The sequence below is a fragment of the Haematobia irritans genome, chromosome 4 (genome assembly GCF_050003625.1).
Source record: "Haematobia irritans isolate KBUSLIRL chromosome 4, ASM5000362v1, whole genome shotgun sequence".
Lineage (NCBI taxonomy): Eukaryota > Metazoa > Arthropoda > Insecta > Diptera > Muscidae > Haematobia > Haematobia irritans.
Window position 1 is genome coordinate 116,875,926 of NC_134400.1, and position 27,098 is coordinate 116,903,023.

The window sequence follows — 27,098 nt, forward strand, 5'->3', positions numbered from 1 at the left end:
GTTTAAAAATTTGTGTTCCAAACATATAATGTTTATAGCCAAACATATGAAAAACAGTCTTTTTCATCCGTGTACGTACCGTGCAAAAGGCCGTATCGATTCGTATATATTTGTACCTGTTTTGTCTAATATATACCACGCATGGACTAAATCACATTTTAGAAAACGATGTTAAGAAGCTTTAAGAATCCACAACCCAATTAATTCGATTGTGGATGACAGTCTTTCGTAGAAGTTTCTACGCAATCCATGGTGGAGGCTACATAAGATTCGGCCTGGCCGAACTTACGGTCGTATATACTTGTTATACTTTATTATGATTGTAAATCTTGTAATTAATAAATAAATGTAAGGACTATCGTAGCACATTAAAAACAATATTAAGAAAATGTCTTGTATTTGCTCAAGAATTTGAATTGTTCCTTTCTTTCAGAATTACCATATAAAGATTTCCCCTTTAAATTAAATTCGATTTTCGACTTTGGTATGCCTGGTTTAGTACATTTTTAAGTCGGCTTATCCCAAAATTCTTACTAATTATTTATTAGATTAAATTTTAGATTCTATTCGGTGTCTTACAAAGTCAGTCCTGGTGATGATGTCACACTTTTCAACAACACCAATCGACATGATAAATTTTCATATTGCATGAGATAGAAAACACAGACCCAGCAAAAAAACCGCCAACAAAATTTATTGTATGAGACAACCTCCATTGCTTGATAAACAACAAGTACACCACAAATGTGGTTTCCCTGATTTGTTAGTGATTATTTTTTAAATTATTCCGCTTTTGTTTTGAGTTTCTAAGTTTGCACATGCGATTTGTGAAAAAGATTCGTCATGTTCGTGGCAATTGATTGTTTAGTTCACGTCGTGCCTTTCCTCCGCAAAATACGCATTACCAATAGACGGACAAATTAAGGAGTGAATAGTGTTAGTTGTAATGTAATTTTTTTTTTCGGAAAATTTTTGGATTTTAATAGTGAATTCATAATTAAAAAATCCATAATAATAATATAATAATAGTCAATTATACAAAATCCTAAATGGTATAATTTGCAATAAGTACCTTAACTAATTGGGGAGTGAATTGAACTTTTTATGCCTTAGACCATGCCAATCGTTACTTGTATATAAATAAACGTACAATTTCACTTTTATATAAATAAATGTACAATTCTACTCTACTTTATTAAATTATGTATTTCACAAAAGGAGATATTTAATTCATTTTGAATAAGATATTCTCCATATAAGAACAACAAAAAATAACAGCCCCAGGTCTTCTCGCAATGTTTATCGGTATGGATATTAGAGTGAACCGAATAAACATAGAATGTGATTACTCAAACATGTACTGAAAAAAATATAGCCACAAACCAACAGATTTTATGTCCTTCAAATACGAATGCTATTGCCCAGCAAAAAATGGGAGAGAGGCAGTACCAACTGCTTACAAAACAACCGAATCAGCGCCGATTTTTGTGGGTGATGTCCCGATTTAGAGCAGCTTCTACATAGCGCTGATATAATTGCTCATTTTAATAGAAATATTGCTCCAAAATGATATATAATCTTGACTATAGCATTGTTGACGTGCATCTATCATGCATCTATACTGCATGAATTGGTTGCAATAAGGTAAACGAATCATAAACTACTTTGATTACTCGTTTACGTTATTGCCACCGATTCATGCAGTGTGGATGCACCGCCTACTTTATTGTATACCAAAAAGCGCAACTAAACTCTTACTGCTCTTTTTGCTGGGTTTGGCGATCTATGGAAGACGCATTTCTCCGATACACTCAAAAAAATGTGAAATGTCATTGAATTATTCTGTTTTGAGAAGGTTTCCTTGACTTTGATTTTTTTTGCGTACGTTAGTTAAATGAACTAAAAAATTGTGTAAAAAAGTTAATAATGCCCACCAAATTTATAAATTTTACAACAAATGTGTCCATCGTATGGTGTTAAAAACATTTTTGAAATCTTTAAACTCCAATATTTTCCTTCAAACTACGAAATTTTCTTTAACAAGTAAATAAAATTCATTTCTTATTTTTGTGATAACGGGGTGTAATCTGCGTTGTAATACAGTTAAAATTTCTAAAATTAACCTAAATTATCTAAAATTAAGTAAAATTTTTCCTTTTTGGTGGGTTGACTGTTTATTTGAGTGTACAAAAATGTTTACCCGATCAAAAGTCGATAAAAGTTTCATTGGCGGTTTTTGGTATTTTGGGTAATTACGTTTGGGTAATTCGATTTTAAAACGGTTATCTACACACAAAAAAATTTCACAAAAATTTTTCCAATTAAAATTTTAATTGAGTTTTAAAAAATATTCAATTAAAAATTTAATTGATTCAACAAATTTTTTAATTGAAACAAAAATCAATCACAAAAATAATATTATCAATTAATTTTTTAATTCGATCAATTAACTTTTTAATTGGATCAATTAACTTTTTAATTGACCTTCAATTAATTTTTTAATTGATACTATCATTTCTGTGATTGAAGACATTTCAATTAAAAATTAATTCGATCAATTAATTTCGTAATTGAATCAGAAAAAAAAATTTTTGTGTGTACTGGGTGGCTGATATGCATTGCAGCAAAGTTCAGCGCTATATTTTTTAAATTCTACACTCAACATACAGTGACCTCACCAGGAAGGAATATTTTGGATAATTTTAGAAAAATTATGTTAATTTTGGAAAAATTACAAACGTAGGTGACACGCCGATTTCATAAAAATAAGTAAATGTTTTTCGACAAATTCAAGAACATTTATTAGACATAATTATTTTTATACCCTCCACCATAGGATGGGGGTATATTAACTTTGTCATTCCGTTTGTAACACATCGAAATATTGCTCTAAGACCCCATAAAGAATATATATTCTGGGTCGTGGTGAAATTCTGAGTCGATCTGAGCATGTCCGTCCGTCTGTTGAAATCACGCTAACTTCCGAACGAAACAAGCTATAGACTTGAAACTTGGCACAAGTAGTTGTTATTGATGTAGGTCGGATGGTATTGCAAATGGGCCATATCGGTCCACTTTTACGTATAGCCCCCATATAAACGGCCAAATTTGGCTTGCGGGGACTCTAAGAGAAGCAAATTTCGTCCGCTTCGGCTGAAATTTGGAACATAGTGTAAGTATATGGTCTCTAACAACTATGCAAAAATTGGTCCACATCGGTCCATAATTATATATAAACCGATCCCACTATTTGGCGTGCGGGGCCTATAAGAGAAGCAAATTTGATCCGATCAGGCTGAAATTTGGTACATGGTGTTAGTATATGGTCTCTAATGACCATGCAAAAAATGGTCCACATCGGTCCATAATTATATATAGCCCTCATATAAACCGATCATCAGATTTGAACTCCGGAGCCTCTTGGGAGACCAAAATTCATCTGATTCAGTGGAAATTTGGTACGTGGTGTTAATATATGGCCTCAAACACCCATGCAAAAATTGGTCGAAATCGGTCCATAATTATATATAGCCCCCATATAAACCGATCCCCAGATTTGACCTCCGGAGCCCCTTGGAACAGCAAAATTCATCCGAATCGGTTGAAATTTGGTACGTGATGTTAGTATATGATATCCAACAACCATGCAGGAATTGGTTCATATCAGTCCATAATTATATGTAGCTCCCATATAAACCGATCCCCAGTGCCTTTTGGAGAAGCAAAATTCATCCGATCTGGTTGAAGTTTGTTACGTGTATGATATTTAACAGCCATACCAAAAGTGGTCCATATCAGTCCATAATCATATATAGCCCCCATATAAACGCATCCATTCCAACTAGGTCCATATCGGTCTATAGTTATATATAGCTCTCAGATAAATCGATCCCCAATCACACCCTCATATTTCAATTCTGGCTCTCTAAGTACCTTTTTTGTCTAATATGTACCACGTATAGACTAAGTCACAATTTAGAAAACGATGTTAAGAAGCTTTAAGATACCACAAACCAAGTAATTAGATTGTGGATGACAGTATTTCGTAGAAGTTTCTACGCAATCCATGGTGGAGGGTACATAAGATTCGGCCTGACCGAACTTACGGCCGTATATACTTGTTTTCTCTTGTTAAAGGAAACAATTGGAGTTCAAAATTTCAAAAACGTCTTTAGTGCCATACGAAGTACAAAATTTACAAATTTTAAGAAATTCTGAACTATTTTGTGGGAGACACGAATTTAGTAAATCTGTATGCTTCATTTGTGTACAGATTTTTTCCTCTCTTTTAGATCTTTAACGAACGCAAAAAATTTTTAAAGCCAAGGAGAATTATTAAAAACAAAATAATTCAATGAACTAAAATATTAGTAAATTGGCTTTAGTACCACATAATCGTACACACAAAAAAAATTTTTCTGATTCAATCACGAAAATAATTGTTCGAATTATTTTTTTAATTGAAATGTCTTCAATAACGAAAATGATAGTATCAATCACAGTTTTAATTGGGCATAAAAAACATATGATTGTAAAATTAACTGGTTTGATAATTTCAACTAATTTTTTAATTGATTCAATTAAAAATTTAATTGATGGTGTTTGCAAAACATAATTAATTTTTTTTAAATTAAAAACGTAACTATTTTCTAATCTGACTTTTGTTTTTAGTTTGAAATTGATTGTTTGAAATAAGTTTTTATTTAAAAATTAAAAAATTTCCATCCCTTTTTTTAAGTGACTTAGTCTTTCAAGTTTGACAAAAAAGTTAATTGTATCAATTAATTTTTCAATTAAAAATTTTAAAATTTTTAATCATTAACTTTATTAACTTAATGCTTCTATCTTGATTAAAAAGTAAATTGTATCAATTAATTTGTTAATTAAACATTTTTCAATTTTTTTCTGTGTAGGGTTCACTTTTGTTTGAGTGTACTTACGCACTCTCAAAAGCAAAATTTAAAATGTTACATGCGTCTCAATGATAAGTCACTACAATGAGGCGATTTTTCATGAGACACGAGATTTTTCGTGAGTGGGAGTCTTAAAAAGTTTTTATGCGTGAGTAGCGATACTGTTTTCGTTTGTAAGCGTGAGCGTAATTCCTACCAAAACAAGTAAGGAAAGTCTAATGTCGGGCGTGGCCGACTATATTATACCCTGCACCACTTTGTAGATCTAAATTTTCGATACCATATCACATCCGTCAAATGTGTTGGGTGCTGGACAGAATTTGATAGACTTCTACAAAATCTATAGACTCAAAATTTAAGTCGGCTAATGCACTAGGGTGGAACACAAGGTTAGTAAAAAATAAATATGGGAAACATTTAAATCTGAAGAAATTTTAAGGTAACTTCGCAAAAGTTTATTTATGATTTATCGCTCGATATATATGTATTAGAAGTTTAGGAAAGTTAGAGTCATTTTTACAACTTTTCGACTAAGCAGTGGTGATTTTACAAGGAAAATGTTAGTATTTTGACCATTTTTGTCGAAAAACATATATATAGGAGTTATATCTAAATCTGAACCGATTTCAATGCTAATTCTACTCCCTGTGCAAAATTTCAATTAATCGGAGTTAAAAATTGGCCTCTGTGGTCATATGAGTGTAAATCGGGTGAAAGCTATATATGGGAGATATATCTAAATCTGAACCGATTTCAACCAAATTTGGCACGCATCGCAACAATGCCAATTCTACTCCCTGTGCAAAATTTCAACTAAATCGGAGCAAAAAATTGGCCTCTGTGGTCATATGAGTGTAAATCGGGCGAAAGCTATATATGGGAGCTATATCTAAATCTGAACCGATTTCAACCAAATATGGCACGCATAGCTACAATGCCAATTCTAATCCCTGTGCAAAATTTCAATTAAATCGGAGTAAAAGATTGGCCACTGTGGTCATATGAGTGTAAATCGGGCGAACGATATCTAAATCTGAACCGATTTCAATAAAATTTGGCACACTTGACTATAGTACTAATTGATCTTCTTTTGCAAAATTTTAAGCAAATTAGGGTAAAACTCTGGCTTCTGGGGCCATATAAGTCCATATCGGGCGAAATATATATATGGGAGCTATATCTAAATCTGATCTGATTTCTTCCAAAATCAATAGGGATCTATTCTGAGCCAAACACATACTTGTGCCAAATTTGAAGTCGATTGGACTAAAACTGCGACCTAGACTTTGATTACAAAAATGTGTTCACGGACAGACGGACATCGCTATATCGACTCAGGAGCCCACCCTGAGCATTTTTGCCAAAGACACCATGTGTCTATCTCGTCTCCCTCTGGGTGTTGCAAACATATGCACTAACTTATAATACCCTGTTCCACAGTGTGGCGCAGGGTATAACAAGTATATACGACCGTAATTTCGGCCAGGCCGAATCTTATGTACCCTCCACCATGGATTGCGTAGAAACTTCTGCGAAAAACTGTCATCCATAATCGAAATGAATTACTTGGGTTGTGGTAATACTTACCGATGGCAAGGTATCTTAAAACTTCTTATCATCGTCTTCTAAATTGTAAGTTAGTCCATAAGTGGTATATATTAGACAATAAGAGGTATATGTAGGTAAGTCTACAAATAATTTAGAACCGTTATGGACTTTTGCGCAGTAATTAGAGAGCCAGAATTGAAATAGGGGGTTCGTTTTGTATGGGGGCTATATACAATTATGATATGGACCAATTTTTGTGTGATTTGGGATCGGTTTATCTGAGGGCTATATATAACTATAGACCGATATGGGCCTAGTTTGGCATGGTTGTTAACGGCCATATACTAACACAATGTATAAAAATTCAACTGAATCGGGTGAAATTTGCTCTTCCAAGATGCTCCGAAACCAAATCTGGGGATCGGTTTATATGTGGGCTATATTTGTTTATGAACCTATATGGACCAATTTTGGCATGGTTGTTAAAGAACATATACTAACATCACGTACCAAAATTTAACAGGATCGGATAAATGTTACTTCTTCAAAAGGCTCCGGAGGTCAAATCTGAAGATCGGTTTATATGGGGCTATATATAATTATGGACCGATGTGGACCAATTCTTGCATGGTTGTTAGAGACCATATACTAACACCACGTGCTAAATTTCAAGTGGATCGGATGAATTTTGCTCCTCCAAGTGGCTCCGGAGGTCAAATTTGGGAATCGGTTTATATGGGGGTAATATATAATTATGAACCGATATGGACCAATTTTTGCATGATTGTTAAAGAGCATATACTAACACCACTTACCAAATTTCAACCGGATCGGATGAAATTTGCTTCTCTAAAAGCCTCCGCAAGCCAAATCGGGGGGTCGGTTTATATGGGGGCTATACGTAAAAGTTTTCCAATATGGCCCATTTGCAATACCATTGCACCTACATTAATAACAACTACTTATGCCAAGTTTCAAGTTGATAGCTTGTTTCGTTCGGAAGTTAGCGTGATTTCAACAGACGGGCGGACGGATATGCTCAGATCGACTCAGAATTTCAGCACGACCCAGAATGTATATACTTTATGGGGTCTTAGGGCAATATTTAGATGTCTTACAAACGAAATGACAAAATTAATATTCCTATTGTGGATCGTAACTACATTTTGATTTTTTTTTTTGTCAACCACACCCAGAAAAAAGTGTCTTCGAAATTAAAGGAAAAAATGTTCATCAATTTAGTTTAGCCATTTTATTTCCATTCAGTTAAATTTTTTCGTCAAATAATAAAATTTACTTGTTTCAGTAAAAAAATCCTAAACTGAAAGCAGTTAGGAATAGTTCATTAACTAGAATAAGGCATGTAATGTTACTAATACTGTTTTCTTCGCTGGGTATAAGAATTTATTACACACAAAAAATATCACCAAAATATTTCCAATTAAAAAGTTAATTGAAGTTGAATGTTTTTTCAATTAATAAATTAATTGATACAATTAACTTTTTAATCAAGATAGAAACATTAAGTTAATTAACTCAATGATTGAAAATTTTAAAATTTTTAATTAAAAAATTAATTGATACAATTAACGTTTTAATCAAATTCGGAAGACAAAGTCAGTTAAAAAAAGTGATGAACATTTCTTAATCCAAATCAAAACTCTAAGCCAATTCAGAAAGTAATTGAAAATAGTTACCTTTTTAAATAAAAAATTAATTGGGGTTTGCATTCAAAATCAATTAAATTTTTAATTGAATCAATTAAAAAATTAATTGAAAATTGCTAATGACATCAATTAATTTTTTAATCAAGAATTTTTTCTATGCCCAATTAAAACTGTGATTGATACTATCATTTTCGTGATTGAAGACATTTCAATTAAAAAATTAATTGGATCAATTAATTTCGTGATTGAATCAGAAAAAAATTTTTTGTGTCTACTGAACAAGAAAATTTTATTCACTGATAACAAAGTATTCGTAAAAATAAACAAGTATATACCGCCGTAAGTTCGGCCAGGCCGAAGCTTATGTACCCTCCATCATGGATTGCGTAGAAACTTCATCTAAACACTGCCATCCACAATCGAATTACTTAAGTTGCGGTAACGCTTGCCGATGGCAAGGTATCTTAAAACCTCCTAACACCATCTTCTAAATTGTATGTAAGTCCATACGTGGTATATATTTAATCAAAAAAGATCGGTCGGTAGACATAAAATTTTGACAAAATTATCTACAGAAATAAAATTTTAACAAAATTTTCTATAGAAATAAAATTTTCACAAAATTTTCTATAAAAATACAAATTTTGACAAAATTTTCTATAGAAAGAAATTTTTGACAAAAATTTCCACAGAAATAAAATTTTAACAAAATTTTCTATAGAAATAAACTTTTGACAAAATTTTCTATAGAAATAAAATCTTGGTAGATTATTTTTGGCTCGAGTGGCAACCATGATTATGAACCGAATAAAATTTGAACAAAATTTTCTATAGAAATAAAATTTTGACAAAATTTTCTATAGATATAAAATGTTGACAATGATGAAAATTTTATTATGAACCGAATAAAATTTTAACAAAATTTTCTCTAGAAATAAAATTTTGACAAAATTTTCTATAGAAATAAAATTTTGACAATTTGAACCGGATCGGATGAATTTTGTTCCTCCAAGAGGCTCCGGAGGTCAAATCTGGAGAATGTTTTATGTGGGGGCTATATATTTATAATTATGGACCGATATGGACCAATTCTGGCACGGTTGTTAAATATCATATACTAACACCATGTTCCAAATTACAACCGGATTGGATGAAATTTGCTATGGGGGCTATATATATTTTATATTTTATATGGGGGCTATATATAATTATGAACCGATGTGAACCAATTTTTGCATGGTTGTTAGAGACCATATACCAATGCCATGTACCAAATTTCAGGCGGATCGGATGAAATTTGCTTCTCTTGGAGACTTCGCAAGCCAAATCTGGGGATCGGTTTATATGGGGGCTATATATAATTATGAACCGATGTGGACCAATTTTTGCACGGTTGTTAGAGACCATATACCAATACCATGTACCAAATTTCAGCCGGATCGGATGCAATTTGCTCCTCGTTGAGGCTTCGCAAGCCAAATCTGGAGATCGGTTCATATGGGGTCTATATATAATTATGGACCGATGTGGACCACTTTTTGCATGATTGTTAGGGACCATATACCAACACCATGTACCAAATTTCAGCCCGATCGGATGAAATATGCTTCTCTTAGGGGCTCCACAAGCCAAATCTGGGGATCGGTTTATATGGGGGCTATATATAATTAAGGACCGATATGGACCAATTTTTGCATGGTTGTTAGAGACCATATACCAACATCATGTACCAAATTTCAGCCGGATCGGATGAAATTTTCTTCTCTTTGAGGTTCCGCAAGCCAAATCTGGGGATCGGTTTATATGGGGGCTATATATAATTATGGACCGATGTGGACCACTTTTTGCATGATTGTTAGAGACCATATACCAACACCATGTACCAAATTTCAGCCGGATCGGATGAAATATGCTTCTGTTAGAGGCTCCACAAGCCAAATCTGAGGGACCCTTTATATGGGGGCTATACGTAAAAGTGGACCGATATGGCCCATTTTCAATACCATCCGACCTACATCGATAACAACTACTTGTGCCAAGTTTCAAGTCGATAGCTTGTTTCGTTCGGAAGTTAGCGTGATTTCAACAGACGGACGGACGGACGGACGGACGGACGGACATGCTTAGATCGACTCAGAATTTCACCACGACCCAGAATATATATACTTTATGGGGTCTTAGAGCAATATTTCGATGTGTTAAAACGGAATGACAAAGTTAATATACCCCCATCCTATGATGGAGGGTATAACAAAAAGCGAACTAAAACCAAGTTTCTTAAAATTTAGTAAAGTTTCTTATAAAATGATAAATTTATTTATTTACATTCCTACTATGAAGTATTCAATCCTTTCAAAACTTAAGGAAACACACTTATTAGAATATAGGAAAATTTCCTACATTTCTTTTATCTACCTGTAATCGATACCTGTCATCGATATGTTTGCGCGTGGGTTGTTTTTTAGTTGGAATCGCGTTGTTATGGTATACGGAGAGATTGTTAAAAAAAAATATAATATAATAAAAAACAAATAAAATATATAAAATATTTGTTATTTTAAATTAGTGAGAAAAAATTTCGTTTTTTGAAAATTGGTTTATAAAAAAAGAAAACACCACCCCTTCATTCGACTTCATTTTGGAATCTTCGATTATCAGGTAATATTCAGTGACGCTAACCTTTTGTGAAAAAATTGGTTTAAGATTTTTTGTTTATATTTGTAGGTATTGAAATTGTAAAAGGTGGACAAAATTGCTAGCGGCAACTTATTCAAAGTGAAAAGTACTAGAACAAGAAAAAAATGTGTTTTAATATTTTAAGGCCAGTCGATGCTGTTGATTCTAAACAAATATATTTAATATATTAATAAAACATGTCTTTTATTGAAGCAAAAATTGCCTACATAAATAAATAAAATTCTATTGAAAAACGAAGATAAACAGTTCTAATTTTGAAGTAAAAGGTTTACCACAAATATGTAAGATTTATCCAAATGAATGAAGAATGTTCAATAAAATCATTCCATATATGAATTCAATTCAGTTAAATTTTTTCATTCTGTAGTATAGTGGTACATAAATATAGGAGGATGTTAACTAATGTATGCAATGCATTCTACCTAATTTCTACGAAAATCATATCGTTCAAACAAATAAAAATGTCTTTGGCGCTATACGAAGTTCAATTTTCTTCACAATAAATTCATTTTAACTTAAAGAAGAGGTCACTTTTTTCTGGGTGCAGTGACTGATTTTCTTTTCTTCAGCAGACTTCTTCCCCATTTAGCAGTTTTTTCTGCTGTGCCAGACATGAAATTTCTTTGAGTGAACAGTTTTTGAAAATGTTTCGTCTATGGACTAAGTACTTATTGTACCACCGTCGTATTTACCATTTGCAATTCGAATTAACTTTAATGAGGCAAATATGTATACTAATGTGACTCATTGAAGTGTATGCACTTTTTTCGTGAGGTCGTGCAAGAGGCGTGGGTTGTAGCATGCATTTCTTCAGTCCAGCATGACTCACGTCACGAAAAAATCCTCTTTTGCAATAAAAATTATTCAAAAATTATTTATTTTCGCATGTAAAATAAAAATTTTAAATACTTATGTAAAAAATTTACTGATTCAAAGGTCTGATATTGACCATTTCAAATTTTTGTAGTTCGTGTCCACATGGGGTTTCCCCACTTTTCGTTATTCCCAGTAGTTGTGTTGACTTGACAAGACTTTTTAGACCAAAACATACAAAAACTTGAATGCAAACTATGACGTATCTGAACAGGCATTTCACCTCCCCATTAGCAATGACCATTGTCATGTCGGTTTGTAATTTATTGGCTTACAACATTAACTTGTATTCTTGCTGTGAATGCAAAAGAGAGCAGTTTCTCTTTTAGCCAAATTGTACTCTTTTATATAGTGGTAGCATATAGTGTAGGGTGGGTCGACCAGTACCAAAAAAATAATATAACTTGAAGGCCCGTACTAGGTTTGTTGTTCGAAGTGAATTGAATTTCGCGGTTAGTAATTAACTAAGTTTAAAGAAAATATAAAAATCTTTTTTCCTACATTAACCCTCTAATGCTCATTTCCGCCTTTAGGCGGGCTTCGTAAAATCAGGAAGCTCTTAGTAAAACACACCTTAAGACAACAAAAATGGGTAAAATAAAAAGAAAACTTAATAAAATCTGTTCAAGAGGCTTTGCAGCATATACTGAATTTTACCGCATACATTTTTCTTGTTTCGTTTTCTTGTTTTTGTGTCGTTAACATTGAAAATTTAATTAGCTGGCAAAAAAATTGGGGCATTAGAGGGTTAAAAAAGCATGACTGGTTCCAAAGAGCTTGTCTTTACACCAGCGTTGCCAATTTAGCTTTTTTCCCGCTAGATTTGGCTTTTTTTGAAGACGTTTAGCGGGGAAAAAATGCATTTAGCTTTTAGCTTTTTTTCTGGCTTTTTTTCATGACCCTTTTAGCTATTTTTGGCTTTTTTTATTTTCGACATGTTCCTATTGAAATATGGATAAAACTTCCTTTTTATCTAAGCCTTGCTGCCAGAATAACATTTCAAAGCTCAATTGAAACATTAATAATTATTCCAGCGATTAGGCGTGCATTTTTGCAGCAAATACACCTTGTTGTAAAGTTTTTTCCTCGTATTCATAAAAGTTATCGTAGACTTTAAATCTACTATTACCATACAAATTCCTTATATAAACTGTCAGTAAATTATTATGACTATTAGCATTTGACTCGTTTATCCTTTTTATGTTATTATAATATTCTAAAGTTATTATGATATTACTAAATTAAAATAGTAGATGTGAATTGATTTGTACACTGAAAAAATATTGTCGTGATGCCAAAGATTTCATGTCCTTAAAATACGAACGCGAATTTTGGTTATAATAGCATTTGTGAATTTCTCTTATATAAACTGTTTTCCTCGTCCAAAAACCGATAAAGTCGTTTTGTCCTTATAGTTAAGTGAATTAACTTAAAAATGGGTATCTTTTCATGAAAGATGGCTAGGGTCAATTCTAAAAAATTCTTAAAATTAATGAAATAGTCTTTAAATTTGTGGAGTTTTTGTATCTTGACCACAAACCAAAATAGCATTCAAAAATAAATTTTATTTTAAAAACGTATACATAGAATAATTTCTACTTAAAGTCGGAATCAATACCAAAATCATTAGTGTACAAAATCTTTGGAACCGAACATAGAAATAAATAAGGAAATAAAGTTTTGAATGTGGTATTATTTTTTTAATAATCGAAAAATGCAATAAAAAAAATTCGTAGTGATAGGATTAAAACAAATCTGCTATTTATTAATGGAATGGATTTACATTTACGAAAATTGGACAACAATAGGTTTGTTTGGGAAATTTTCGAATAAAAGTTATTCAGTATAAACTTGCAAGAAAGTTAGAATGAGTTTTATTCTCTTGGGTAATATTAGGAGAAGTGTACACGTTCACGAATTTATCATTAATTCAGTTAAAACGAAATATATTGATATTTTCTAATGCAGTTATATGTGACATTGTGCAATATATCGCACATTGGACTTGTTGATGATTAACCTGCTGATAATTGTAAGTTTATTGGGAAAAATGTTTTTACTAGGAAATATAAACGAAGGACTTCCAGTAAAAATTTGTGATAGTAAACAAAATGTATCGAGTTAGCAAACAGAGCTAATATGACTTAGATTTTCTTACAGTCTCACAGAAATGGAATTAAAATGAATACAATTAAAATTATATGCATTTTAAGTGAAATAAAGCCTTTAAGTTTGTTAAATTTCAATCAAAAATGTGACTTTTGATACAAAAAAATTTAGCTTTTTTTCTAGCTATTTTTTTTTAAATTTTTTAGCTTTTTTTGGCTCGTTTTTTTGACAAATCTAGCGGTTTTTGGTTAAACAATTCTGGCAACGCTGCTTTACACTAATAATTTTGGTATTGATTTCGAGCCAAAGAAGCGGATAATTGAAGTAAGGACAGCTTTAAGACACAAATCTCTTTTAAATTTGAGTTTTGCGTATTTGGTATAACATAAAAACTAAAAACCAATTGTTTTTCACCAGCTGCAATTTTTTTTATCAAATATTTGTTTGAAAAGATTGTTTTTTATGCACTCAACAAAAAGTGATCTCTCTATTTTACTAAAGCCAATTTAACTTTATTTTAGTTCATGGAATTATTATTTTTTTTGCGTACGTTAGTTAAATTAACTAAAAAACGGGGGGAAATTATACAAGAATTAAGTAACATATAAAGATTTACCTACTGTCCCCTAAATTCCCCAAAAAAAATTCCCCTACAATTTGCCCTACAATATTTTTCGTTAAATTTTAAACAAAATTTACAAAACAAAAATGGTTCTATGTGCTTTATTATCTTAAAATATATGAAAATGTAACGTGCATTACGTAAAAATAAATTTGTATTAACACCGCGGTTGTCACAGTTGGCAGAATAGTGGATTTTTTTCTGTTTGGTAGATTGGTAGATCAAATCTCTATAGAAATAAAATTTTGGAAAAAGTTTATATAAAAATAAAATTTTGGAAAAAGCTTCTATATATTTTTGTTTGAGAAAAAATTCTATGGAAATAAAATTTTGAGAAAAAATTCCATAGAAATAAAATTTTGAGAAAAAAATTTATAGAAATAAATTTTTGAGAAAATTTCCTATAGAAATAAAATTGTGACAAAATTTTATAGAAATAAAATTAAAAAAAAAAAAAACAATTATGTAGAAATAAAATGTTTTTTCTATAGAAATTGACCAAATTTTGTATAATAATAAATTGTTGACATAATTTTCTACAGGAATAAAATTTTGACAAAATTTTCTATAGAAATATTTGTTAGATTTTCTTCAAATTTTGGTACACTCAAAAAAAAGTGAACTCTCTATTTCACTAAAGCCAATTTAACTTTATATTAGTTCATAGAATCATTATGTTTGGAAAAAGTTTACTTTACTCAAATAATTTTTTGCGTACGTTAGTTAAATGAACTAAAACACAGGAAAAAATTATACAAAAATAAAGCATAAAGGTTTCCTAATTTCGTATTTCTCACAAAATATTTCATTATTTCCTTAAATTTGTAAATTTTACCAAAAATGTGTCCATCATGAACTTCGTATGGCACTAAAGACATTCTTGCAATTTTGAACTCCAAGATTTCTCTTAAAACTACAAAATTTTCTTTAACAAGTGCAAAAACTTAGTTATGTCTAATAAATTTTCTTGAATTTGTCGAAAAATATTTACTTATTTTTACCATATCGGAGTGATGCCAGCGCTTGTAATACTGTTTAGTTAAAATTTTCTAAAAAAAATCAAAATTTTCTAAAATTAATCGAAAGTTATCTTTCCTGGTGGGTTCACTGTTTTTTCAGTGTAGATTTTTTTGGGCACGAGCGGTTAACGTGGTGATCTCACATTGTTAAATATCAAGCATTGCATATCAAGTCGCTACATTGTGCCCCTACGTCTGTACAAGACGCTAAATATTAGAAAAAAACCTAAATGTAGGGAATTTCCATTACTTCTGCCTACACTTCTTTGATGCAAATTTGATGGGGGAATAGCCCAAAACACTTTTTCATAAAGTTTATATTCTTTAAAATGGAAAACTCAAATTCGAAAGATAATTGTGTCTTGAAAGTATCTTCAATTCTCCGTTTCTTTGGCTCGGAATAAATACCAAAATCATTAGTGTAAAGACAAAATCTTTGCTGTTTTCAGTTCATGCTTTCGCACTCACGAAATTATGAGGAAAATTCCCCTGCATTGCTTTCGGATACTATGACTCTTTTCTTATTTATGATCTATTAGTAAGTGTACGATTGTTTCAAGATCATTTACACAGCATCGTTTAGAAATTAAGAGAAATATAAAAACACAACCGTATTTTAAGAGGTCTTCTGTTTTTATTCTCTTTTTACATTCAATCGCTGAAGAATCAGTGAATCCCCAATAATGCTACAAAACGTTCTCAAAAGTAAATAGAAGGCAATCATCTCGTGGAACACAACAGAGAAGATCAGTTGTGAAAGTTGACTAATATTGGCTGTGTGGATTTTTCAATTTTCGGATAACGTAAAACGCAAAGCACATAAACAAAGAAAAATAATAGAAAAAAACATATTCACAAGCCGGGAGATGTTTGTGCAAATACCATTATAGTATATGGTTAATCAAAAAAAGAGCAACAACAAAACATTGTCTTGGCGTCTTGAAATTCATAAAATAAGAAAGTTGTTGATAAAAGATATTCTAAACAAAACGATTAATAAATAATACATTAAATTAAAAATAAAACGATATAAACTAAAATCAGCTCCAACATCTATAGATATTTTGAGAAATTTTGTATTTTGTTCTGTATCACATTGCCTGCCATTGCCCATCATCACAATCCATAAATGGAGTTAAATACAGCCAATTCAAAGGTGGACAACTTCAAAGCAGCTCAGCCACACATTACGTTAGAGATGAATGAGACCAAATCGAATTTAGAATTTGGCAATCCAACAGATACAAATCTCAATCACAAGGTAAGTCTCAATTGTATCTAATTTCAGATATTTACAAATTAATTTACAGTGTTATTGTGTCATGGGAGCATGAACAATTCTTATTTTCTATCCATTTCATATGTAATATTTGTAGAGACACTATAATGAACAATTACTTGAGGTTTTTGCTATGACTAACTGTTTGAGTTCGAGTTTCAAAACGGTACCCAAAGTTTGTTATGCTAATCTATTATTGAAAAAATATTTAATAGAAATTAAAAATTATACAGTGAGTTAATTTGCATTGGACAATACCAAATAACATTGGGGAAATCCCCTTATGAAATAGTTCACGTATGGCAGATTATTGCCAGTATTTTCCTGGCTCTTATTCCCAAATTAGAACACTTCCGCACCCAAAAATCCCCAATTTGAATTGAAATTCCTCAACAAAACAAAAAAAAAATCCCCAATAGCTCCTTGACAAGTTTTTATGAAAAAATAGATAAAAAATCTTAATAATTTAAAACATAAATTTTTTGTTATGGCAGTTTGTGAGTTACAATGAGATCAAGATTTCAAAGCAAACAAGTATAAACGGCCGTAAGTTCGGCCAGGCCGAATCTTATGTACCCTCCACCATGGATTGCGTAGAAACTTCTACGAAAGACTGTCATCCACAATCGAATTACTTGGGTTGTGGTATCTTAAATCGTTTTCTAAATTGTGAGTTAGTCCATACGTGGTATACATTAGACAAAAACAAGTAATTACGGCCGTAAGTTCGGCCAGGCCGAATCTTATGTACCCTCCACCATGGATTGCGTAGAAACTTCAACGAAAGACTGTCATCCACAATCGAAATACTTGGGTTGTGGTATCTTAAAACTTCTTAACATATGGGAGCTATATATAATTATGGGCTGATAGGAACCAATTCCTGCATGGTTGTTAGATACCATATACTAACATCACGTACCAAATTTCAACCGAATGGGAAGAATTTTGCTCTTCCAAGGGGCTCTGGAGGTCAAATCTGGGGATCGGTTTATATGGGGCCTATACATAATTATGCACCGATTTCGACCAATTTTTGCATGGGAGTTTGAAGACATATATTAACACCACGTACCAAATTTCAACTGAATCAGATGAATTTTGGTCTTCCAAGAGGCTCCGGAGGTCAAATCTGGTGATCGGTTTATATGGGGGCTATATATAATTATGGACCGATGTGGACCAATTTTTGCATGGTTGTTAGAGACCATATACTAACACCATGTACCCAATTTCAGCCGGATCGGAAGAAATTTGCTTCTCTTAGAGGCCTCGCAAGCCAAATCGGGGGATCGGTTTATATGGGGGCTATATATAATTATGGACCGATGTGGACCAATTTTTGCATGGTTGTTAGATACCATATACTAACACCATGTACCAAATTTCAGCCGGATCGGATGAATTTTGCTTCTCTTAGATTGATCGCAAGCCAAATTTGGGGGTCCGTTTATATGGGGGCTATACGTAAAAGTGGACCGATATGGACCAATTTTTGCATGGTTGTTAGAGACCATATACGAACACCATGTACCAAATTTTAGACGGATCGGATGAAATTTGCTTCTCTTAGAGCAATCACAAGCCAAATTTGGGGGTCCGTTTATATGGGGGCTATACGTAAAAGTGGACCGATATGGCCCATTTGCAATACCATCCGACCTACATAAATAACAACTACTTGTGCCAAGTTTCAAGTCGATAGCTTGTTTCGTTCGGAAGTTAGCGTGATTTCAACAGACGGACGGACGGACATGCTCAGATCGACTCAGAATTTCACCACGACCCAGAATATATGTACTTTATGGGGTCTTAGAGCAATATTTCGATGTGTTACAAACGGAATGACAAAGTTAATATACCCCCATCCTATGGTGGAGGGTATAAAAAGTATGTGTAGGTAAGTCTACAAATAATTACGAATCGATATGGACTTTTGCACGGTACGTAGGGAGCCAGAATTGAAATATGGGGGTCGCTTATATGGGGGCTATATACAATTATAAATTTGATATGGACTAATTTTTGTGTGATTGGGGATCGATTTATCTGAGGGCTATATATAACTATAGATCGATATGGACCTAGTTAGGCATGGTTGTTAACGGCCATATACTAGCACAATGTACCAAATTTCAACTGACTCGGATGAAATTTGCTCCTCCAAGAGGCTCCAAAACCAAATCTCGAGATCGGTTTATATTGGGGGCTATATATGATTATGGACTGATATGGACCACTTTTGACATGGTTGTTAAATATCATATACTACCACCACGTACAAAATTTCAACCAGATCGGATGAATTTTGCTTCTCCAAAAGACACCGGAGGTCAAATCTGAGGATCGGTTTATATGGGTGCTATATATAATTATGGACTGATATGAACCAATTCCTGCATGGTTGTTGGATACCATATACTAACATCACGTACCAAATTTCAACCGAATCGGATGAATTTTGCTCTTCCAAGGGGCTCCGGAGGTCAAATCTGGGGATCGGTTTATATGGGGGCTATGTATAATTATGGACCGATTTCGACCAATTTTTGCGTGGGGTTTGAGGCCATATATTAACACCACGTACCAAATTTCAACTGAATCAGATGAATTTTGGTCTTCCAAGAAGCTCCGGAGATCAAATCTGGTGATCGGTTTATATGGGGGCTATATATAATTATGGACCGATGTGGACCGATTTTTGCATAGTTGTTAGAGACCAAATTTCAGCCAGATCGGATGAAATTTGCTTCTCTTAGAGGCCTCGGAAGCCAAATTTGGGGGTCCATTTATATGGGGGTTATATATAATTATGGACCGATGTGGACCAATTTTTGCATGGTTGTTAGAGACCATATACTAACACCATGTACCAAATTTCAGCCGGATCGGATGAAATTTGCTTCTCTTAGAGGCCTCGCAAGCCAAATCGGGGGATCGGTTTATATGGGGGCTATATATAATTATAGACCGATGTGGACCAATTTTTGTATGGTTGTTATAGACCATATACTAACACTATGTACCAAATTTCAGCCGGATCGGATGAAATTTGCTTCTCTTAGAGGCCTCGGAAGCCAAATTTGGGGGTCCATTTATATGGGGGCTATACGTAAAAGTGGACCGATATGGCCCATTTGCAATACCTTCGACCTACATCAATAACAACTACTTGTGTCAAGTTTCAAGTCGATAGCTTGTTTCGTTCGGAAGTTAGCGTGATTTCAACAGACGGACGGACATGCTCAGATCGACTCAGAATTTCACCACGACCCAGAATATATATACTTTATGGGGTCTTAGAGCAATATATCGATGTGTTACAAACGGAATGACAAAGTTAATATACCCCCCATCCTATGGTGGAGGGTATAAAAACCAGAAAAAACGGTATACCGGTATGAAGTGAGCGTCAAGTCTCGATAGGGAACATTTGTTTTTTTATTTGTTTGATATGACATCTGTGAAAAATATTTAGTATACAACAGAAAACATCATATTTTTTCATCGTGTAAAAATGTCGAGTTTTGTACAAGAAAGTGATGATTTGCGGAAAGCATTAATTTTTTGTTTTCATTTGAAGAAAAGTGCCGTATCGAATGCTTGTCAAGGCATATGGTGATCATACTCTATCAGAAGCAAAAGATGGTTTCAACGTATCAGAACTAATGATATTGATATGAGAAATGAAGAACGTGGAAGACCACCAAAAAAGTTTGAAGACGCCGAATTGCAAAAATTTTATTTCTTTAGGAAATTTTGTCAAATTTTTTTTTCTATAGAAAATTTTACCAAAATTTTATTTCTATAGGACATATATTATTTCTATAGAAAATTTTGCAAAATTTTTATTTCTATGGGAAATTTTGTCAAAATTTTGTATCTATAGGAAATTTTGTCAAAATTTTATTTCTATAGGAAATTTTGTCAAGATTTTATTTTTATAGAAAATTTTGTCAAAATTTTATTTCTATTGAAAATTTTGCCAAAATTTTATTTCTATAGAAAATTTTGCCAAAATTTTATTTCTATAGAAAATTTTGCCAAAATTTTATTTCTATAGAAAATTTTGCCAAAATTATATAGGAAATTTTGTCAAAATTTTGTTTCTATAGAAAATTTTGTCAAAATTTTTTTTCTATACAAAATTTTGTCAAAATTTAATTTCTATAGAAAATTTTGTCCAAATGTTATTTCTATATAAAATATTGTTGAATTTTGTTTCTATAGACAAATTGTGTCAAAATTTTATTTCTATAGAAAATTATACCAAAATTTTATTTCTATAGAAAATTTTGCCAAAATTTTATTTCTATAGCAAATTTTACCAAAATTTTATTTCTATAGAAAATTTTGCCAAAATTTTATTTCTATAGAAAATTTTGTCAACATTTTATTTCTATAGAAAATTTTGCCAAAATATTATTTCTACTGAAAATTTTGCCAACACGAATTCTATCAAACAGTAAAAAATCTACCATTTTTGGTAGTATTCTACCAACTGCGGCAACCGTGGTCTGTGGTGAATATAAAAATAGGAGTGCGGTCATCATATATTTATGAACCAAAATTTATTTTTAAATACTCAAGAATGAAAATTGGGCGATCCATCAATATGAAGGCGTTGTTAAAAATGAGTCGATCTAGGGGGCAATATCTCGACCCAAGTGCTCATGAAATAACTTCACAAAGTAGAAAATTTTCGTAGCTAAGCAGAGTAAAATGCAAATTAGTGCTTGGGCCTCCAAATAAAATTCTGGGTCCGTTTCTAGTTTAAATGCTCCATTTGCTCCATATGTAGGCCGTGGAATAAAGAGGAACCTCTTTTTTAAACATCATTTGAGGGTTTGCTGTAATTGTTTAATCCCTTTTTAAGAATGTGGGAATACAGAATTTCATTTAAACCATTATTTTAAACCTGATTTATTATAATGAAAAGATTTTATAATTTCTGAAAATTCTCCATGAAATCCCCAAGTTCCAAATTTCATCCCCATCCACGAAAAAATTTCTCCAATTTGTGGAAAAATTCCCGAAATTGGTAAAACTGGTCAGGCAGATGTGACTAAGGGGAAATTTGTGTGCACAATTTGGTTCTTATTTAGAAGAAAAGCCTTTTTGTGATAAACGTTGACTCTTTTACAGAATATAAAAAAAAGTTTCAACTAAAATGAAAATAAATGCTAATTGTTAGATTTGTAGTTCGCAACGCACTTTCTTTTGAAGTGGCATCTTTTTGCAATGGCATTGTCTTTCTTATTTGACCCTAGCCGAATTAGAAGGAATGGACTCTGTAATTACACTGAAAGACGAGTTTTCTTTTCTGAGAAACGAACGATTTTAGACAAACAAAGTTTGAATGTAATAAAATACCTTTAAGGGCAAATAAAAAAGTTTTGAGACACTTGTTGCATCGTTTGCCACAGGTCTGGGTTAAATTGCTCTTACAGAAACTAATTTACATTGAAAGAGAATTTCTTTTGTCTAAAATATCGTTCTGCAGGAAAGTATTTTTTCTTTGGGTGTAAAAATTTTAATATTGAAAAACAAAAACAAAATACAAAATATTTTCTTTTACTAATGTGTCGAATATTTTTATAGCTTTCATATTAGTGATATAAAAGTCGAAAATCGGAATTTCGAATAAACGGTTTTTTGCCAAAAAATCGAAGTGAATTTTTTGTAATTTGCAAATTCTATTTTTCGACTATTTTTGAAAAACTGATTTTTGATGTTGGCAAGAGAGGTGAATAGACATTGGGTGAAGCAAATATCTCTACGGTAACTCTTGGACTATGTAATTTAGTCAAAAACTATTTAAAAAAAAAAATAAAATAATACACTGTTAGAAAAATATGTTTTTCATATGTTCCGATATAAACAAAATGTGTTTCGGGCACAATTTTTAAACACAATATATTTAAGAGGAAACATGTAATGTTCCTAAACTAACACAAAATGTTTGGGACACATATGTTAATATGTTAGAATATATTATGTTTGGGGCATGAATGTTTCATAAAAATAATATGTGTGAATGTAAACATATATAAATTTACAAATTTCGAGTAAACATATATATGTTGTGATACTTTATTCAGAGAGCGACAGAGAGAGAGTTAGCATAGAGAAATAAATAGAGATGCAAACCGGGAGGGTTGAATAAAAATATATCAACATAACACAGCGAGAGAATGAAATGAAAGCAATTTCTGTGAAACCGCTTGTATGTTGTTTCGGAAAACTGTTTCATGATAAGGCCAAAATTTTTATATGCTTAAGACTAATTACTATTTAATTTGAATATTAGAATGAGTATTCGGAATAAAGGGAATAGACGTTCGGAACCAAGAGAATAGGCATTTCAAAAAAAACAGCATATTTGTATTACAGAAAAAGATGCGAAGAACTCAAAAATTTCGTGGAAGTGAAAATTATGTGAGGGAATGAGCACAACCTTCTTTGGGGAATTCTTCCAAGCATATACTATTTTTGGACTCAAAATGCTTCCAAACATATAATATGCTCACATAAAACAAACATATTAATGTTTCTGCAGTATCCAATAATATATGTGTTTCCTGCAAAATATGTTTGGAACATATGTTAGAGAAGCGATTTTTTTTAGGGTGTATGTATAGATATAAGGTAAATATGAATGTGTAGTTATCCAGATTAATGTAGCTCAACATTGTTAATAATCGTTTTTTTCTAGTTTAATAAAAAGTCGACTTTTTGATTGTCATTGCAATCCGTAATTGCAGAGTAATGGAATGTCCATGTTGAGAATTTTATAAATAATTAATTTGAGAATATATCAGCGCTCTTCAAAACATTTGAGTTTGTCGTTAAATTCGATATTTATATTCTATTCTATTGTTGTAACAATAATTATCTATCATTATTGGTTTACAGCAATTAACATTTTTAACCTTTCCGATTGTATACAACACATATTGATTGAGCAATTTTTAGATAAGGCACACCCAGAAAAAAATGCGTTCGAAACTAAAGGAAACAAGTATATACGACCGTAAGTTCGGCCAGGCTGAATCTTATGTACCCTCCACCATGGATTGCGAAAGACTATCATCCTCAATAGAATTACTTGCGTTGTGGTTATACTTACCGATGGCAACACCCTCAAAAAAAATCGCTTCTCTAAAATATGCTCCAAACATATTTCGCAGGAAGCACATATATTATTGGATACTGCCGAAACATTAATATGTTTGTTTTATGTGAACATATTATATGTTTGGAAGCATTTTGAGCCCAAAAATATTATATGCTTGGAAGAATTTTCCCCAAAGAAGATTGTGCTCATTCCCACACAAAATTTTCACTTCCACGAAATTTTTTAGTTCTTGGCACCTTTTTCTGTAATACAAATAATTTTGAAGAAATTATTCAATTTTATAAATTTTTTAAACTTTACCCTTCGGCTGGACGGAGAATCGAACCGGGAACCATGCAATTTGTCAGCCAACACACTGTCCACTGGGCTACGTAGCTGTTATAGTCACCAGTAGTCAATTATCGTTATAAGTTACATTTATATAGCATAGTTTGCAGCGCCCACGAGCCCATGCAAACATAACATTATTTAACATAAACATACATTTGTTGGCCACGTGTGGCAGTGGTTAGCATGTCTGCCTTGCATGCAAAGGGTCGTGGGTTCAATCCCTGCTCCGACCGAACCATTTTGTTTTAATTTGCACATTTATATTTATACTATATTAAATTTTTATAATGAGACTTCGAAATGTGGGTTATTAAAGATTTACAGTCAGAAAAGAACAGTGCTTGATATAAACGAAATGGACTGAGGATTTCATTTTTACCTTTAAGGCCGGTATTAAGTTGGCATTATCGCTCAAAAATGTTTTGCCTTCATTCATTTTTTATGAAGATCCCTTTGTAATTTTTGTATATTTTCCACCGTTTTTTTTAATTTCCTTTGCCTGAATATTTTGACTTACTCCTCGTACGTTCCGATTTCTTTTAACGAACTAAGAAAAAAATTTTGCCCATAATGCCAAAATGATAAACAAAACACATGTCCACACATACATAAAATCAAAAACAATGGAAGATGAAGATGGGAAAATGGCAGCAGGGGGTATCAAACCATTGACGGCGTTCGATGCAAACGTGTCGTTTATGATTTTTTGTTCCACAAATTAAACTAAGAATAAAAAGAAATTTATATCAGGGAATGACGTAGAACAATCGGTCAAAAGTTTCTCATTATTATTTACACAAAATTTAACATCATTTGTGAGTTTTTAACAAAAAATATTGCAAATTAAAAATGAACGAACGTGTATGTATCGAACACCGTAAATGCAACTTTTGGTATGACGTCGCCCATTTTCCAATCTTCCTTTTCTATTGTTTTTGCATAAAATGCTGCTCTCAAGGCGAAAACACATGCTGTTTTTTTCAAATGTCTATTCTCTTGGTTCCGAATGTCTATTCTCTTTACTCCGAATACTCGTTCTAATATTCAAATTAAATAATATTTAGACTTAACCATATCAAATTTTTGGCCTTATCATAAAACAGTTTTCCGAAACAACATACAAGCGATTTCACAGAAATTGCTCTCTTTTGATTCTCTCGCTGTGTTATGTTGATATCTTTGCTCAACCCTCCCGGTTTCCATTTCTATTTCTTTCTCTATACTCTCTCTCTCTGTCGCTCTCTGAATAAAATATCACAACATATATACGTTTACTCGAAATTTGTAAATTTATATAGGTTTACATTCACACATATTATTTTTATGAAACATTCATGCCCCAAACATAATATATTCTAACATATTAACATATGTGTCCCAAACATTTAGTGTTAGTTTAGGAACATTACATGTTTGCACTTAAATATATTGTGTTTAAAAATTGTGCCCGAAACACATTTGGTTATATCGGAACATATGAAAACATATTTTTATAACAGTGAAAGTATCTTAAAAAAGTTATGTATAGCTAAGTCTACAAATAATTACGAATCGATATGGACTTTTGCACGGTACGTGGAGAGCCAAAATTGAAATATGGGGGTCGTTATATGGGGGCTACAATTATGAATTTGATATGGACCAATTTTTGTGTGATTGGGGATCGATTTATCTGAGGGCTATATATAACTATAGACCGATATGGACCTAGTTAGACATGGTTGTTAACGGCCGTATACTAGCACAATGTACCAAATTTCAACTGACTCGGATGAAATTTGCTCCTCCAAGAAGCTCCGGAGACCAAATCTGGTGATCGGTTTATATGGGACTGATATGGACCACTTTTGGCATGGTTGTTAATCCTTTCACTACCGATGTCCACTTAGAAGGACATTCGAAAAATACACCAAATTCTATTTTTCCACTTAGCTTCGATTTATTTCTCGATGTTATTTTAAAGTAGAGGCTTTAATCTAAATAATCTATAAATATTTTCCATATTGATGAGGTCTAAAATACATTTTTATAAACTTCTTTGGCAATAAACGGAAAGTACGAAAATTTGAGAAAATTTTTCTACTGTATGTTTCTAGTAAATGGACATTTATACAAAAACTATAGGTGATACCTTTTGGGATTCTTTTTTGTATTTCTTCCCACACTTTGAGGGATATTATAGGCCAAATTTTCGTAAGGCCATTTGGTCACAATTCAAGAATCAAGTTTTCAGAACAAGCTCATAAAGCTCTTGAAGTAATTGAGGTAGGTTTTCAAAATGGCAATTTTTGTTCTACATGCTGTTAGTAGAAGTAAAAACAGAAGAAAAATTAAAGTTTTTTAACATTAGGTTTATTTCGGTAGTGAAAGGGTTAAATATCATATACTAACACTACGTACAAAATTTCAACCAGATCGGATGAATTTTGCTTCTCCAGGAGGCTCCAAAACCAAATCTCGGGATGGGTTTATATGGGGCTAAATATAATTATGGGCTGATATGAACCAATTCCTGCATAGTTGTTGGATACCGTACCAAATTTCAGCCGAATCAGATGAATTTTGCTCCTCCAAGGGGCTCCGGAGGTCAAATCTGGGGATCGGTTTATATGGGGGCTATACAAAATTATGAACCGATTTCGACCAATTTTTGCATGGGTGTTTGAGGCCATATATTAACACCACGTACCAACGTAATTTCAACTGAATCAGATGAATTCAACTGAATCAGATGAATTTTGGTCTTGCAAGAGGCTCCGGAGGTCAAATCTGGGGATCGGTTTATGTGGGGGCTATATATAATTATGAACCGAAGTCGACCAGTTTTTGCATGATTGTTAGAGATCATATGCTTACACCATGTACCAAATTTCAGCCGGATCGGATGAAATTTGCTTCTCTTA

At 32.3% G+C, this 27,098-nt stretch overlaps 1 protein-coding gene across 4 annotated transcripts in view; it reads left to right on the forward strand.

Annotated features, from left to right (window-relative positions):
- The first annotated feature begins 860 nt into the window (after nucleotides 1-860).
- Nucleotides 861-27,098, forward strand: part of LOC142234066 (ninjurin-A-like) — a 30,662-nt gene continuing 4,424 nt past the window's right edge. Inside the window, exons 1-2 of one of the 4 annotated variants that reach the window (XM_075305149.1) lie at nucleotides 861-936; nucleotides 16,113-16,709. In XM_075305149.1, coding sequence (XP_075161264.1) covers nucleotides 16,578-16,709 — 132 coding nt within the window. In that variant the 5' untranslated portion in view covers nucleotides 861-936; nucleotides 16,113-16,577. Of the gene's footprint in view, nucleotides 937-1,036; nucleotides 1,053-16,112; nucleotides 16,710-27,098 lie in introns of those variants that run through there. The other 3 variants (XM_075305147.1, XM_075305148.1, XM_075305150.1) reach the window with 3 other exon arrangements.